Source organism: Embiotoca jacksoni, unplaced genomic scaffold (assembly GCF_022577435.1).
Source record: "Embiotoca jacksoni isolate LCO1_2020_lvr unplaced genomic scaffold, fEmbJac1.0.p SCAF_22, whole genome shotgun sequence".
Lineage (NCBI taxonomy): Eukaryota > Metazoa > Chordata > Actinopteri > Embiotocidae > Embiotoca > Embiotoca jacksoni.
In genome coordinates, this window is record NW_027185363.1 from 2,387,004 (window position 1) to 2,403,755 (window position 16,752).

Below are 16,752 nucleotides of genomic sequence, written 5' to 3' on the forward strand. Positions count from 1 at the left end.
GCTACAGTTACAGTACACTGGATAATCCATTGACATTGTGGGGGAATTGCTTTCATTGGAATTACAATCTATCGATTAAGTAGTCCCAAAGTGTTTGGTGGGTTATCCATTTTGTAGGGGACATTGTCTCCAGGCGGCTGTGGTGCTGCTGAAATTTGAAATGTTAACCTTCAATGCTGCAACCATCACAAATAAAATATCGTAATAAGGTGGCGGCAGGTCTCTGAAACACACCTGTGCGAGTAAAAACAAAACTATCTGCTTGGTAAAATAACAAAAGTGTTTTCCAGCATGCCGGCTTACCGTCACAACAAAAGCACTCGTAAAAACGTAATTGTATGCAGCACGCATTTAATCAAATCAAGTATCCAGTCAGACTCATTGGCTTGCTGTGAAATTTTCTCACTGGGCGTGAGTAATAGCCGTGCAGCCACTACTCTTCCAATAGCCATATTATTACTGTAAGTGAATGAGTCAGAATGATGTGTGCGCGGAGTGTGTGCTCACACACACCTCACCAAGGGTGTTCAGTGTCATTGAACACCGAGTTATTCGCTGAAAAAAGAGCCCTGCATATCCACACGCAAACGCACCCCACAGAAAATGCATCCTGTGAGCCTGTGTCCCTGCGTGCAGTCTACGAACCCACACACACAATTAAGACCAAGACATCTCCTAATTGTCCCAGGGTAAAGAAACTCCCACTGCGACATCAGAAACCCCGTGACATACATACACACACTCTCCCTCTGTGCTCTGTTTATCAGGGCCAGGCCCATCGATCATCCGAGCCTGGTTGCCCGGGTAACCCCCTTATTATTCAAAGCACGGAGCACTGGCTTGCAGAGAGGGTTGTGTACGAGTGTATGTATTTGTTAGGTAGTGGAGATTCCCATTGGCTCATAAGCAGCCACCAGTCCAGGCATCCTCTATCCGAGCATTCTCCCTGATCTGCATACCGATGAGGGCGGACAGTAGCTCTCTCCCTCTCTCTCACACATGCACACACACACACACACACACACACACACACACACACACACACACACACACACACACACACACACACACACACACACACACGTACAGTGATGGCTCAAGGGACAGCAAGTGGAGCACAACTATCTCCCCAATATAATTTCACATTATCTTCATTTCTATCACCTTCAACCTCCCTGCTCTCCACCCCTTGTAATTTTCATTCAGCATCTTTCCTCCATTTTTCTACCCTACTTTGCTGCATTTCATTCAGCCTGAACCCCGTTCTGCTCGCTCGCTTTCTTATTTTTCATTCACTTTCTGCGGCTCCGAGCCTCATTCATAAACAGCACCACTCCTTACAGCGGCAAAAGGTGGGGAGGGAAGGGGAGGGGAAGAGAGGGGAGGGGAGGGGAGGAGGAGAGGTCGAATTGGAGGGAGGATTGCCCCTACTGACTTACTGACTGCTGCATGGTGAGGGCTCCCTGAAAACAGAAAACAGCCAATACAGAAGCAAAGACGAGGGGAAGGTAGGGAGGAGAGAGGACAAAGGAGAGAGGACAGAGGACAGAGGACAGAGGAGAGAGGAGAGAGGAGGAGAGAGGAGAGAGGAGAGAGGAGGAGAGAGGACAAAGGGCAGAGGAGAGAGGACAGAGGACAGAGGAGAGGGGACAAAGGAGAGACGAGAGAGGACAGAGGACAGAGGAGGAGAGAGGAGAGAGGACAAAGGAGAGAGGGCAAAGGACAGAGGAGAGAGGACAGAGGAAAGAGGACAAAGGAGAGGACAAAGGAGAGAGGAGAGAGTACAGAGGAGAGGGGACAAAGGAGAGACGAGAGAGGACAGAGGACAGAGGAGAGAGGAGGAGAGAGGACAAAGGAGAGAGGGCAAAGGACAGAGGAGAGAGGACAGAGGAAAGAGGACAAAGGAGAGAGGATAAAGGAGAGGACAAAGGAGAGAGGAGAGAGGACAGAGGAGAGAGGACAGAGAGAGAGGATGGGGGGACGAATCTATCCACACCCTCCTTCACCTGCTCTGCTTCTCTTTCTTTCATTCATTCATTCAAACCATCCTCCATTCACGCAACACCCCTCTTCTCCCGCAATTTCCCATTTGCTGCAGGTGTTCCAGCTGATCTAGGTACAGGCAAACAGTGAGGTGGTGTGCATGGACAGTATAGGTATACATATACTGTAAAGTGTGTGTGTGTGTGTGTGTGTGTGTGTGTGTGTGTGTGTGTGTGTGTGTGTGTGTGTGTGTGTGTGTGTGTGTGTAATATTCTTCTGGTTGAGGCCTGAGGACACTGCAGACAAAACAACCTCTACTGCCTGTGTTTGTTGAGCAGCTACATTCATCACTGCATTACTTTGTTCCTGACAAAAACCACCATGTTTCTATCTCACTGCTGCTAATTCTTAATTAACGAGATATGCAGCTCTTTCACTGTTGTCAATGCACCACCATGACATGAGTCTGATTAACATATAAACTTATCGGAGCTTGTCGGGGCCTCTGAGACTTCCCGGTCAACACAGAATCTGGGCCCTGTTCAATACATGAAACCCATACGTAACACCACTGTGAGTAACCTGGACAGCCACAGCTGGCACAAACTGAGGCTGGGACAGGGAGGACTCAGCTGATACAAGTCTATCTGATCAGACATACTCCACCTCCAGCCGCAACAGGACGGAAGGGCTGCAATCGATAAAAGGAAGGGCCAGCGTGAAATGGCCGAGGCCTGACTTCTGGTTCTATTATTCCTCTGAAAGCTGCTTCACCACCTCGCGGCTGTTGTCATTGTGTGAGTATGCATGTGCCTGTCTGAGCAGAGAGTGCAAGACATGAAAGAAAGGGTGTAAGGAGTAAATAGAGAGGTGGAAAAGTGCAAAAGATGAAATAGATGGAGGAACACCGAGATGATGGTAGAGGAAAAGAAGCAGGTAAAAGGAAAAAGAAGGAGATTACAAAGTGGGAAAGATGAAAAAAGAGGCAAAGGTTACATGGAAAATAACAGAAACTCAAGTTTGGAAATGAGGGTTGAACTTCCCAGGAGCAAAAGCATATCTGATATCAGCTTGATCTTTTGACAGCTGCTGAGCCATAACTCCTGACTTCAGATTTCTCTCACTGTACCCCATGCTCTCCATGTTGCCAGTGACTTTCCATCCCATCAGCATTTTGTGTGTGTGTGTGTGTGTGTGTGTGTGTGTGTGTGTGTGTGTGTGTGTGTGTGTGTGTGTGTGTGTGTGTGTGTGTGTGTATTTCTAACACCAAAGGGGGGGAAAAAAAAAAAAAAAAAAAAGATATGTAGACTGTCACCCAGGTTCTCTCTGTTAACACTGAAATGAAATCCTACTGCTCAGCCGATATGTTCCACAAGCTCGACATGTACCGCAAACAGTCATGTGAAAAAGTTTGTACACCCCTGGTATTGTCCCCCTTTAGCAGAAATAACTTCTGGTAGTTAGCACAAGCTATCCATCTTCTTTAGCTTATCCAGGTTTGGCTCTCAGTCTTCGGCTTGTTAAAATGTCTGACCACTCTTTGATGCCAAGTTCCATCAGTTTGAGGGTTTTTCTGCACGTACTGCCTGTTTCAAATCTCACACTCAAGCTTTTTAATAAAATTGTGCTTATTTTTTCATGACGAGGCTGTTCCATAACCCAACATTTCTTCTCTTTGAACCATTCCTGGGTGGACTTGTAAATATGCTTTGGATGATTATCCCGTTAAAAGGTAAACTTACAGTTCACCTTCAACTTTCAGGCAGACGGCCTGAAATTATCTTGAACCACTTTTTGATATGATGCAGAATGCATAGCTCAAATACTACAAGCTGCCTTGTCCCTGAGGCAGCAAAGAAACCCCAAACCAAAACACTTCCACCACCGTGCTTCACAGTTGGTTTGAAGTGAAAAGCTGTCTTCGGTCAAACGTGTACTGCAGCTGTGGCAAAACAACTCAATCTTTGATTCATCAAAGATCCAGAAGTTCAATGGCAAACTGATGCAAATGTATGGTCATTTGGGAAATTAAAGGCTTTTTCCTTGCACACTTTTCGCACAGGTCAAATCTGTGAAGTCTCGTAACTGATTGACGACGCATGCACATTGCCACCAACAGTTGCAAGAGTACCTGCAGATCCTATGAGGATATTTGGTGTTCATGGAGACTTTCTTTTGCAACAAACTGTCTGCTCTTGTGCTGAATGTGTTAGGGCACATTTATATTACAGTGGGGTGATTTATTTAAACTAATTTGAAGATCTTTTAAAATCCTTTGCAAGACTCATCTACAACCTGTTTTTTCTGAAGGCTTTGAAGAGTTTTTGAGATATTGGCATTACACCACAAAGCTAAATAGCAAAGAGAAAAGCAGGCTGTGGATGTTACAGGACTAAATAAAACCAGGTCCATCTGTCACTCTCTGAAGAGCCTCTAATAATAACACCTAATCTTGAAAGCTGATCCTAACATTATGGATTTGAAGGTTGATCAATTTGATAAATGTAAGGTGCACTAACTTTTTCCATGTGACTGATCATTATTTAAATTATGAAAATGACTATATGACTAACAAATATGTTGAAAAAGTCAACAGCAGCCATACATCTTGAGTATTGGCCTAAAACACAACAGTATAGATCAGGGATGAATCAACAGCAGTGACTCATAGCTTTACCAAGAACTGTGCACACCTCTATTGAGATGTCCATTTCTAAATGAGCCGTAGCTCAACATAATAGCCCACAAACAGTTAGTTGGACTCTCCTGTGAAAAGTGCAGCTCCCAAAGGCTCTCAACACTGTTGTAAACACCTCTGCTACGGCTGTATATAGCTAGCCTGGCTCCAGGCACACAGGTGGACATCCTTGATACCAAATACTGACAAACAGGCACATGGGAGGGCAAAGGAGGCGTAAGTGAGGCAATTGTCAAAGAGGAAAGGCAGATCAGTGAGGACGAAATGGAGGAGATGAAGGGGCGTCGGGAGGTGATAGGAAGATGTGATGAAGAGGGAGAGAAGGAGACGGGTGTGAGGAATGACAACGATTAGGCAGAAAGGCTAACGGAGGGAAGACTTCAGAGGCCACATCACTGCAAGCATGTAGTCATGTTCTTTATAAAAACACATAACATCACTATAGTCCAGGCACGAGGTCACACACAGTTCCACAACAGCTGACTGAACATTCATACTCACGGTCTTTAGCTATAACTCTCCCAATAAACACCACTTGCATCCTCTTAAGGAGCTAAAAGGACCCAGGAAGTGACAGACCAATGACATCAGTAGGTGAGCTAAAAAGATGGAGCAATGCAGAGCATTAAAAGGAGGTAAAACACACCCTTGACTATTACACTCACAGAAAATTATTTGCATTATTGATTAATATGCAGATTACTCTTGAATAATTATTTGTATTAAATATCAGGAAATTGGGGAAGGATTCTCATAATACTGACCCTCAAATTGATAATAAGTTAAAAACTCAAAAACATTCAAGGAGATGCATTTGAAAGCGCCACAAAAAGCCAGTGAGAGGGCATTATGCAATCAAGAATCTCAAACTACAAGGTCAAGAATGACGTTTTAAATTCAAATATATTCAGTTCCTTTTCTAAAGAACAAGAAAAAGCAGCATTTTCAGATTTGATGTAGATGGCGTCAGCAAATGTTCAGCACTTTTGCAAGAAAAATTACTTCTAAAAAAAAAAAAAAAAAATCAAAACTTTTACAGATTGATTCCCTGTCGAATGTCAACTCAGTGTTCAAGCTCTAATGTGCAGCCTAAAACATAAAATTATTTTACGTCATTATTTTCTCTTAATTTTTTGGTTCATAAAATGTCAGAAGCTTCCTAAAGCCAAAGTCGATGTCCTAAAAGCGTATGTTTTCTCAACAATAGTCCAAAACCCACAGATATTTAGTTTACGATCACATAAATAAAGACGACCAGCCAATAATGACTACGGAGAAGCTTTTACTAGTGCGTGACTGATATATCCGCTTGAAAAGTGCCGTAAACAATTAATCAATTATATATAAAGTAAAAGTACAAATCTAACAATATGCAGACTCATTTTGTGTGTGTGTGTGTCTAAATGAGAAAGTTTCAGTAATTCTACGGTTACCGAGCACTTCAAATGAAAATTATTGTCAACAATGACGCTCACAAACAGCCACCGATATTTCAGCAGCCCTGTGGACCCTGAAAGAAGGTTCTTGGTCTGAGTGTGGAGTTTTGATGTCATACCCTCTATACGAGGTGCACTGAACACAGATACTCACGGGATACCACCCCACACACACACACACACACATACATCTCAACGAAACACACACTGCAGGATAAAAGCACCATTACATCATCAATCCTCGCCTTGGAGAGCGAGCCATGAGCGCTGGCCACTTGGAGACGTGTGGTCATTACATCACCGGCAGCAGCCTGGAGCAACCCGTAAAAGAAGGAGCTGAGGCTTTGTGGCAGGCAGGAACTAGACCGTGTGCAAGCTGATCGCTGCTAATGCTCAGTAATGTTGCTAACTCACTGTGGTCAGATGGAGGGTCAGGGGCTGTTGACGCAATGCTGTGACACACACCACCTCAGGCCTTCAGCTCATCGTGCAGCCAGTCCAGCCCAGCCAGTAATGAGCATAATAATATCAGATTATGAGGACACACAAAGTACTTTAAAAACAATGTACAATTATTATTAAGACAGGGGTTTGATTGGTTTAAAACAACATTTTTTTAACTGCCCTGTTTCATAACTGTGTTTCTTTTCACCATCCAGCGAGAGCATTTTTCCTTGCGGTTATCTTTATTATTATTATTATTCTAAGAAATGTTCCTGTCCTCTAGTCGGCAAATGAGCAGCATTCTGCATTATTTTAAAGCAGGAACAACACTGACCGAATGTGAATGTGTCTGAAGTGGGTGTCAAAGTGGGCAGTGCAAGCTGAATATGCTGTTATGAATGATTTTACCACCTTGTTGATCACGAGGGATCAGAGGATCAATACTGTATTTTGAGAATCCATGCTTATGTAAAACTGGGAACAAGTATGTTCTGTTCAGAAGGTAAACACTGAGGAGGTGAAAAGGTGGAAATGTTAGAACAAGTGAATTGCATGTCATTTGAACTAAACAACAAAACAGAGTGAACTCGGGTACAGCACTGGCAGAGAAACAGCAACAAAAAGGGCTTTTTAATCTTTTTCTATCCCCTTTTAACAATTTACAGAGAGAAAAAAAAAACATCCAGTCCACAGAAAAACTGATGTCTGAGGAAATACTGAAGATAATCTTCATTTTTTTGTTACTGTCACAGCTCCCATAAAAAGCAAAATCATGACAAAGTTCTCTCGATAATTTGTTTTTCCAAACCTGTCCGGCGATATCAGTCCAATTGTTCCTACCGAAGACATGAACCTTGAAAAACAGATTACAAATACACTTTCATTTTAGAAACAGCAGGGCTGTTTTCTGTTGCCAATTTGGTGCTCTAATCAGTATTTACAGCAGCAGGACAGTGTAAGTGGGTTTGACTCAAAATAAACTACAGTACACATCTTCATCATAATGAAGGTACACTAGTTGACGTAATGATGTCATAAGTTACACTATGTAATTGTACAGTATGACATACGTTATGAACAGCAACAACAAGCACGGCTGAAAGCAGCTTCACAGTGGAGGAGCTGGTTCCAAGAAGGGGAGCGACTTCAGTGTGGAAGTGCTTTGGTTTAAAAAATAAAATCACATGCACGGTGTAAGTTTTTACTAAATATTTGAAAGCAAAATGTTAAATTTACACTGATATATATAACACTATAACATATTTTGTTCTAATTGTATGTTCTTGAAATGAATAATGAAGTATTTTGTCATATTGTGAAGAATATTGTTCTTGGAAAAAATACCCTAAAATATCATTAATTTAGGGTCATATCGCTCTGTCCTGAGTCTAAAATCTCCCCAACGTATCTTCTTAAAGTTGCTACTACAAAGCCAAGTGATCAGAAAGAGTCACTCGTATCTCGTATTCATCTTGATCACATCCTTAATACCACAGAGATCTCATGTCTGATCATGCACACTTGCATTACCTCATGTAATTTCGATTTCAAATCTGCTATCATACAGAAAAAAAGACTGCGTGGTAACTGCTGAGCAGGAGCTCATGAGCAAACAGACTAATACCAAAAGGCAGGTTATAAGAAGAGAGGGCGTGAAAACACGGTGATGGGGAAGCCCGTCTTCTTCTTCAAAAAAAAAAAAGGATGTAAGATGAGAAAACTAAAATGGAGGCTAAGAGAGTGACAGCAAGATAAGAGAGAAACTAAACAAACCATGAAGGGAGAAAGACATTAAACTGCCATCAGGATGCAGCAGAACGTTCAAGAACTCTCCTCCTCTATGCATCCCTCCCTACTCTCTTTCCCTCTGTTCTGTACAGATTATCTTCATGGAAATGACCTCTATTCGAGACAGCCGAGTGGCTCTCAGACCTGATTGGTTACAGTATTTACCTGCATTCCATCTATTCCACCCTCTATCCACTCATAAACACACAAACAGCACTGTGGCGCCTCCAGTCTCTCTTCCAGTCTTCCCTCCTCTCTTTAAAGTCATGTCCTGGTCTCCCAACAGTGACGGTAATTTTTTATGTCATTTCATACCAGTCAATAGTGTAACTGGATTTACGCACTTGACAAATGAGTGCGTGATAAACATTTCCCCAAGCGTGGTGATATCTAAGTGCCTTTAGGAGCTCTTTATGGCTATACAACGCATGACAGCTCGCACATCTTTATGGTAGGCTTCCCTGTGTGGCTTTCTATCCGTGTGCTGTAGGTGAAGACGGCTATAAGTGCTGGTCACAGCGATGCGTGATTCCACCATTTAGCGAGAGGAGAGATGCCCCCTTCGAAATGAGAGCTCTCAAGCGATATGATGGCTCTCCTTTGGGTTTAAATAAGCGTGCAGCGTGTCTGCCCTGATGTTGCCCGCTGCAGTGCAATGCAGGAGAGAAGCAAGAGATATTTTATAGATCAGACTCCCAAGTCTCTGAGCCCACTCACGCCTCTGCTGTAGGTGGGCCTATGACGCACACTGAAAAAGTGAGGCTGCATACTATGTCAGTTGTCTAACTTACTGCTTTAAAATGCACTTTTTAAACCAGCTGGGCGCCACACCATCAGTATCCAAATTAAAGTCAGAAGAGCTTCAGGGGAAAAAGAAAGTTGTCTGAATTTTGGTACTGTGGTCTTGCAGGAAAAAGGGAGAACCAAAATATGGACAGAGATTTTTGTCAAGAGAAGAATACATAACTTTCGACAGCTTGGTGTGGCTGTCCTGTTCCTCCCCAACACAAACACGCATAGTAGAAAGTCCCTGTTACTCCCCGACACAAATTTTAACAACCCTCTTGGCGCACACAAACACACTCAAACACCACTGTGCATGCATAAACAAGCCTTACATCAGAAAGACACAGACCACCACAGCCCTCTGTGCTTCTGTGAAGGAATAACAGCCTAACAATTAAAAAAAAAAACTTTTGGTCTCTGACTAGAACTCCTCTTATTGATAAACAAGAGAACAAGTCATAGAAATTACTTCTTTACAGCCAAAATCTGTCTTTGTGAAATATAATTATTATTGCATCCTATAAACGTAACATTAGACTGTAAGCCTTTATCCTCAGTGAAATAAATCTATATTTTGGTCACGTTAAAATAGATGATAAAAAACTATGATATTAAGGATGACTAATGCTCAGAATTAGCAGGCAAATAAAAATGTTATATGTTAATGCAAAGAAATCAATTATTGCCCTGGTTTTATCAAGAAAGCACTGAAGAAGTTGTGCTAATAGTGACAATCAAACCTGCTACTCTCACTCCACATCATTCCAGAGCAGACTCGTGCCAACATGCCTTGTTCACATACAAATGTTTGTGTAGCATTGTTTCAGAGCAGCAGGGCCATAAAAAATGTACTGCAAGCAGCACTGAGTGAAATGGAACTGAATTTATTTTAATGCGACAGTGACACCTTGTGCACATTTGTAGAAATGTCCCTTTAAGCCAAAAGATTCAACACTGCAGCTTCTAATAATAATAATAATGATAATAAAGGGCAAAGTCAACTCGATACCATTCACAGAGAGAATACACTGTTTTTTTGGGTTGTTTTTTTTAGCTGTGACAGCGTGTAACAGAAATAACCTTAAACACATGCTGACAGAATTATTTTTGGGTAATACATTTCAACTAAAGAGCGTAGCTGAGCAGTGAAGCAACTGAAATGTTCCCTTAACACAGACAACTAAAGGATCTGCAGTTCGCATTCCAACTCAAGAGATGGTGTGGAACATTTTCAAACAATACTCGGCTCTCTGAAGGGCTGAATTTAAAAAGTCAAGCAGCAAATAGCAAATGTCTGCACATTTAGCCAGATGTCAACTGTATTCATTCTTTTTACATCAAGAGTATTCAGACCACTTCTACGACACCAAGCATAGAGAGACAATTCTATCTAAACGACTGTGTGGGTGAGTTCTAACGGCAGAATTGGAGATTACAATGACAGTAATGATAACCGTGATGCAGATCTGTCACGGTCATGATGACAATTGGTGGCAGGGATTTATTCCTTTATTTGACAGCAAACAGCGGAGAGTTGGCAATAAACGGGGGCGAGAGATGAGCTCTGACATGTGACGAAGACACGGGGCCCCCGGCAGGACTCCAACCGGACCACAAACCTCTGCAGCTGTGAGCGGGATCTTAGCCAAAAGGTGACTGCAGTGGTAATCCATTGTTCCATTACTTCACAGGAAGGAAAGTTTTAAGTTCTTACGCAGACCACGAAAGGAGCATCAGACTTTTGTCGTTTGATTGCAGCTTAGTGAAGAGATATTCAACAGGATGAAGAAAAACATACCATGAAATCTGTCGGGTTGTGTGGTTCTGCTCTGGTGATTCGTCTGACATGCGGTCTGGTGAGAACTGTGTGCCCTTCCCGTACCCGTGCCCCCCTTCCCTGTTTCCTGTGCCCTATATGAAACCCACACACCCCTGTGTATCCAATTACTGCCACTGGGTGTCCAAAAAAAAAATAACATTGCAAAAAGTCTAACAAAATAATACAACATGCCAACAATAACAGAAATAGCTCCTACGGTGACATTATGTAAGTGATACTTGATAACAAAGTCTGTATGTCTTTTTTATTTTGGTATGTTAAATCACTGCACGCTGAAAAGATGAAGAAGCTACAAACCAACCAGGAAATAGGAATAAGAAAACATTACTTACCGAGTATCAGAATAGAGTCTTCTTTCTGGACACATTTTTCCAGAAGGTGCTGGACTCGGCTGAAGCTCCCCAACCAGTCATAGCACTGCTCTGTCTTGTATCTTTCATCCCAGTAGGCAACGTCTTTGTACCTGGAGTTGTTATCAGGCAGGTAGTCCATACTTTCTGCAACATATAAGTATCACACAAAAAATATGAATATTGTTTCACAATAAAACTATCTAACAGGTTTCATTATTCATTCATTATTAATTCCTTTTGCCTTAATCTAGGTTGTTGTTTTTTTTCTGATTTTGTATTTTTGGGGATTTCTGCAGATGTTTGGATTAGAGGCTTTTTCTTTGTATTTGCAAATCATACAGTTTTAATGAACATGCCATGTCTCACTACAATAAAGTGCTATAGACCTGTAACAGTAACTATCCTGATAAATAATTAATAGTTTTAAGTCCCCAGATAGTCTCTCCAATGTGATAATTTGCTTACCTTTTTTTTTTCTTCATATCATTGTAATGTAAATATGGATTTGAGGTTGGTGCCACAAAAGAAGGCACGCAAAGAATCCCCCTTTGGCTTTAGAGCATCTCTGAACGCACAAAACTTTGAAGCAGTTGGGCTACAGCAGCAGAAGACCACACCGAGTAACACTTTGTTCAGCTAAGAGCAGGAAACTAAAGCTCCATTGGGCACGGGGTCCTTAAAAGCGTCATCGTATTTTTTATTGTATTGTGAAGCACCTTGTATTGCAATTTTGCACAAAAGGCGCTATAAAAATAAAGTTTAATTTGATTTGATGTAACACCACAGCCTACCACAGGACTGTTGCTGACCATGCCCATCCCTTTCTCACAAAAGTGTAAGCATCTACTAATGGCTCCTTTCAATAAGATAACATGGCGGGTCACAAAACTCATATGATCTCAGACTGGTTCCTTGAACATGACAGTTCACTGGACTCAAATGACCTCCAGACCTCTATCTCTATCCAACAGAGCACTTTTGGGATGTGGTGGACTGAGAGATTCACACGTTGTACAAATCAGTAAACCTGTACCAAAAGTTTACTGTTATCCTTAACTGCTGAGAGAGAGAGAGCGAGAGAGAGAGAGAGAGAGAGAGAGAGAGAGAGAGAGAGTGAGAGTGTGTGTGTGTGTGTGTGTGGGGGGGGGGGGGGTAACACTCACGTGGGAGTTGTTGTAAATGACTTGGAGCTGGGACAAGCGTTACTCATTTAAAATAGGTACTGCAGTTGTGACACAACATCAAATCAATACAATGAACCGGGGTTTGTTTTTGTGCGTGTTGTTTGGTGCTCTTGAACGTCCCTCGTCGTAAATTAAATAGTTAATATAGTTAATGTAGGTACTGTCGCAATGCGCATGCGCACACTTGGAGCATGTTACTCCAGCGCTCTCGCAGTTAGTTTAATTTATTCCATTTAGTAGACGTATGAACATAACACACCTTACACAGAATGAACTTTGAATTGCATATTATTCATTTCGCTACTTACGAATTCCTCTTAAACGTCAGTGGCTGTGTAGCCAGTTAAAAAAAAAACAACAAAAAAAACAGCCGGTTCGTAACTGGGAATGAACCCACGTGTTGTCTTCAACAGCAATAAAACAGACCTCAAACAGGATGTGGGGATTTTTACTGTAGACAATCTACAGCAGAATAAACCCCGATGTGAAACTGAAGCAACAGTGGTCTAAAATCTCGAGATTTTGGAAAACTAGCTTGAGGAGAGACATTTCCTCTGTGTCGTTTTTTTCTGATTCTCACTGAATGTTTTAGAGAAGGCGGAGATATATGATTTAACACTTTAGCGCCCTGCAGTAATGCTGCTTTCAAATACTCCACGTAAAATCTGTCAAATCATAATGGTGCGTTCAAGTGAACCTATAGTGCGATACAGCAAACTCCTTTCTCTTGGCTTTTCTTCATTAAAAGATAGCCTGTTTCAAAGAACGAGAGAATGCTTTTTTGTTTAATAATTGACTTGACGTCAACATCCAAAGAGGGGGAAATTCATGATATGTTATGATAGTAACATGATATGTTACAGAAGCAATTTGTTGAATCTTTGCATTAAAGAGTAAATTAATTGACAATTTGGTTCTTGGTTTTGTACAAGCAGAGAATTCAAAGACCTTATGGGGTATTTTACAATTCAGGTGAGGTGATTAATAAAATTAAAATAATCATTAGTCTCAGACCTATCATATTTTATCATTAGAAAATATATCATTTCATTTTAAGGTGGCTTTTAAGGAAAACATAACCTTAAAGAGAAACATTGCTAAAAAAAAAAATTGGAACACAGAATGTCAAATTATTTTAAAACTTTATTTTCTCTGGGCTTTTATTTTATTTGAAACAAAACTTGGCCTTGTCAAAAATGGACATGCTGTTCCATTAATTACAAAAATATAAAAAGACATCCAATTTGCTTTTCTTTTCTTTTTTTTTCTTTCAAATATGTTAACCACATGGAACATTAGGTAGGTAGGTAGGTAGGTATTTACTTTATTAATCCCCGAGGGGAATTTTTTTTTCGCTACAGCAGCATACAGAAGCAATAAGATAATAATAGAAATAATAGAATAAAATAAAATAATAGAATAGAATAGAATAGAATAGAATAGAATAGAATAGAATAATATAATAATAGAAAAGCAATAAAATAAAATAGCAGTAAATAGCAGTAAAAAATATAAATATAAAATATAAAATGCACAGTATATACAGTACATTATATATCTATATATATTATATACAACAAACCAAGAAACACAGTCAACATATATACATATGTATATATATATATATATATATATATATATATATATATATACAGTACAGTATATATATATATATATTATATACAAACAAACCAAGAAACACAGTCAACAGTGTTATTGTACTGTGATGGATTTTGTCAGAGGTGAGTTATTGTACAGTCTTATTGCAGTGGGCAGGAATGATCTCCTGTATCTGTCCTTGTGACAGCGGAGCTGGAGGAATCTTTTCGAGAAAGTGCTCCGCTGTCCCTGCAGCAGGTGGTGGAGAGGGTGGACAGGATTATCCAATATGGACAATAGTTTGTTCAGCGTCCTCCTCTCCACCACCTTTTCCAGGCTGTCCAGTTTGTAGCCGATGATGGAGCCGGCCTTCTTAACCAGTTTGTTAAGTCTGTTGGTAGTCGAGGAGCAGCTGAGCTGAAGGATATTTCCTGAGTTATGGCACATGAAAATAGATAACATATTAGTTTGTCACATCTGGATTAGTCCAAAATTGGAATTGGATACAGCCTAGTTTCAGCAAATGACTTTTCCTACTACGCCACAAAATGATCTTAGGCAACCAGATGGCTGCGAGACAGAAAAGTAGCCAGGGTAGCTCCAGTCATTTGAGCAGTTTGAGAGGCCTTTTTCCTGGTGAACATCCCAGAGAACAATGAACAGAAAAGTGAGGCCATGACACAACATCAGCCGCCTCATCAACAGAGGCTGTGGCACTGCTGCACCAGCAGTCTCATCATAACCCAGACCCAGGTTTAAATTACACTCTTCTTGATTCATGATTCTTCTGATTAGGCAGGGGATAAAGGGTACTTGTCTATGCTGTGCACATGCAGCACAAGCAGAGCAATGAATAAAAAAAATGAAAATAGCATTTATTAGGGCCGGTGCACCAATGGTGCGAAAGCCCTATTGTTATTCAAGCAATTATTATTATTCTCCGTAAACAAATGCATTTTTGGAGGCTTTATCATACTCAAAAACTCATGAAAAATAACAGATGCCCCGGCAGCTACATTTACCTACATGCACGAAATTCGGTGGACACGTGTATCACACCTAGACGTACAAAAAAGTTACATTGCACCATTAAGTCAACTCAACAGGAAGTCCCCCATTTTGAATTAATTCGCCATTTTGGTGAGTCACACATGTTGTACTTTAAGGAACTCCTCCTACAAATTGTGTCAGACCCACTTGAAATTTAGTCTGTGCACTCTTAACATGTTTGGAATTAAAAGTTTACGTCGGCCAAAAAGTGACCCAAAAGTCATACTATAACATGTTGTCCAAAAAGTGACCCAAAAATTACTTTTGGGTCACTTTTTGCTATAGTATGACTTTTTTTTGTTTTCATAATTTGGACGACATGCTATAGTATGATTTTTTTTTTTAAAAGACATGACAAAGAGGGGGGGGGGCTCAAACTCCTAATCTTCTTGCTGGGAGGCAACAGCACTAACCACTACATCACCAATCTTCCCGGGAGATGGTCTGCATTGTGACAAATCTTTGGCTCACTCCACCATGTACAAATATTCATTCAAATGCGACCAAAATTGCCGCAGACATTCTTTGGACAGTAGATATACATGTTTTCAAGGAAAAAAAAAAAAAAAAATTTAATCACCATCAACAGGCCAAGGTGGAATTTGAACCATTAATAGCAACCTTGGTGAAGTAGAACATTTTACCTGTTGAGTTAACCAGACTGTCTGTTGAGTCACTGGAAAGCTCTGAGTGAACTCCGTGAAACACTTTCCTGATAGTCCAGCGGTCTACGACGCCTCTTCAGAGCTGGAAACGACCTCATGATGATGCGGGTCCCCCTAAGGGTAAGCCACAGGGTTCACGGAGGGCGGGTCCCCTTAAGGCTAAGCCACAGGGTTCACGGAGGGCGTGTCCCCTTAAGGCTAAGCCACAGGGTTCACGGAGGGCGTGTCCCCTTAAGGCTAAGCCACAGGGTTCACGGAGGGCGGGTCCCCCTAAGGGTAAGCCACACGGTTGCGGGTTTGCATTGTAAATGCAGTCATACTAAAACCAAAGGTCAACAACAAGACATGAAGGTGAAGTGAGGTGGACCCGGCATAGGTAACTGTGTGGCACACTGATTCATGGACGACTGCGGAAAACATTTGTCCTTTCTGAGTGCAGGATATCAATTTACTGCTGCTTTAACAGAAGAATTTCTGCAGTTATTTATCTGGGCTGTAAAGTTGGAGAGTGGTGCTGGAGGGAGAGACTGTTTATTGTTACAGCTATAAAATAGATTCAAACTAAAAAATTCATGGACATTTCTGGCTTTTGGGAAATAATGTATATACACAAAATAAACACACACCCAAACTATTTATTTAGCTACTTAAAACAATTACAACCCACCATCCAAGAGTAATGTCACATTGTCCCCTGCAGATGGTAGTATAACACTGCTATTTTAAAAGTGCTACTTGGCGAATGCTTAGTACCTGCCACCAGAAAATCACTGATAACACAACCACAGTCATCCCATTTCATTATCTGTTGTTGAAAAGTCGTCTGCAGCGAGCTGCTTTGCTCACATTTGCTATCACACTTCAGAGCCTGTGTCATCTATCACTGCAAGTACAATGGTGAGAGAGAACCGGCAGATGATTTATGG

The 16,752-nt window shown here is 41.2% G+C and overlaps 1 protein-coding gene across 1 annotated transcript in view; it reads right to left on the reverse strand.

Annotated features, from left to right (window-relative positions):
- The window catches only part of ece2a (endothelin converting enzyme 2a), an 84,362-nt gene extending 71,303 nt beyond the window's left edge, over window positions 1-13,059 (reverse strand). The window contains exons 1-2 of the mRNA XM_069157217.1: window positions 12,821-13,059; window positions 11,308-11,472 (exon numbers count right to left, since the gene is read on the reverse strand). Coding sequence (XP_069013318.1) covers window positions 11,308-11,467 — 160 coding nt within the window. The 5' untranslated portion in view covers window positions 11,468-11,472; window positions 12,821-13,059. The remainder of the gene's footprint in view (window positions 1-11,307; window positions 11,473-12,820) is intronic.
- Window positions 13,060-16,752: the final 3,693 nt, after the last annotated feature.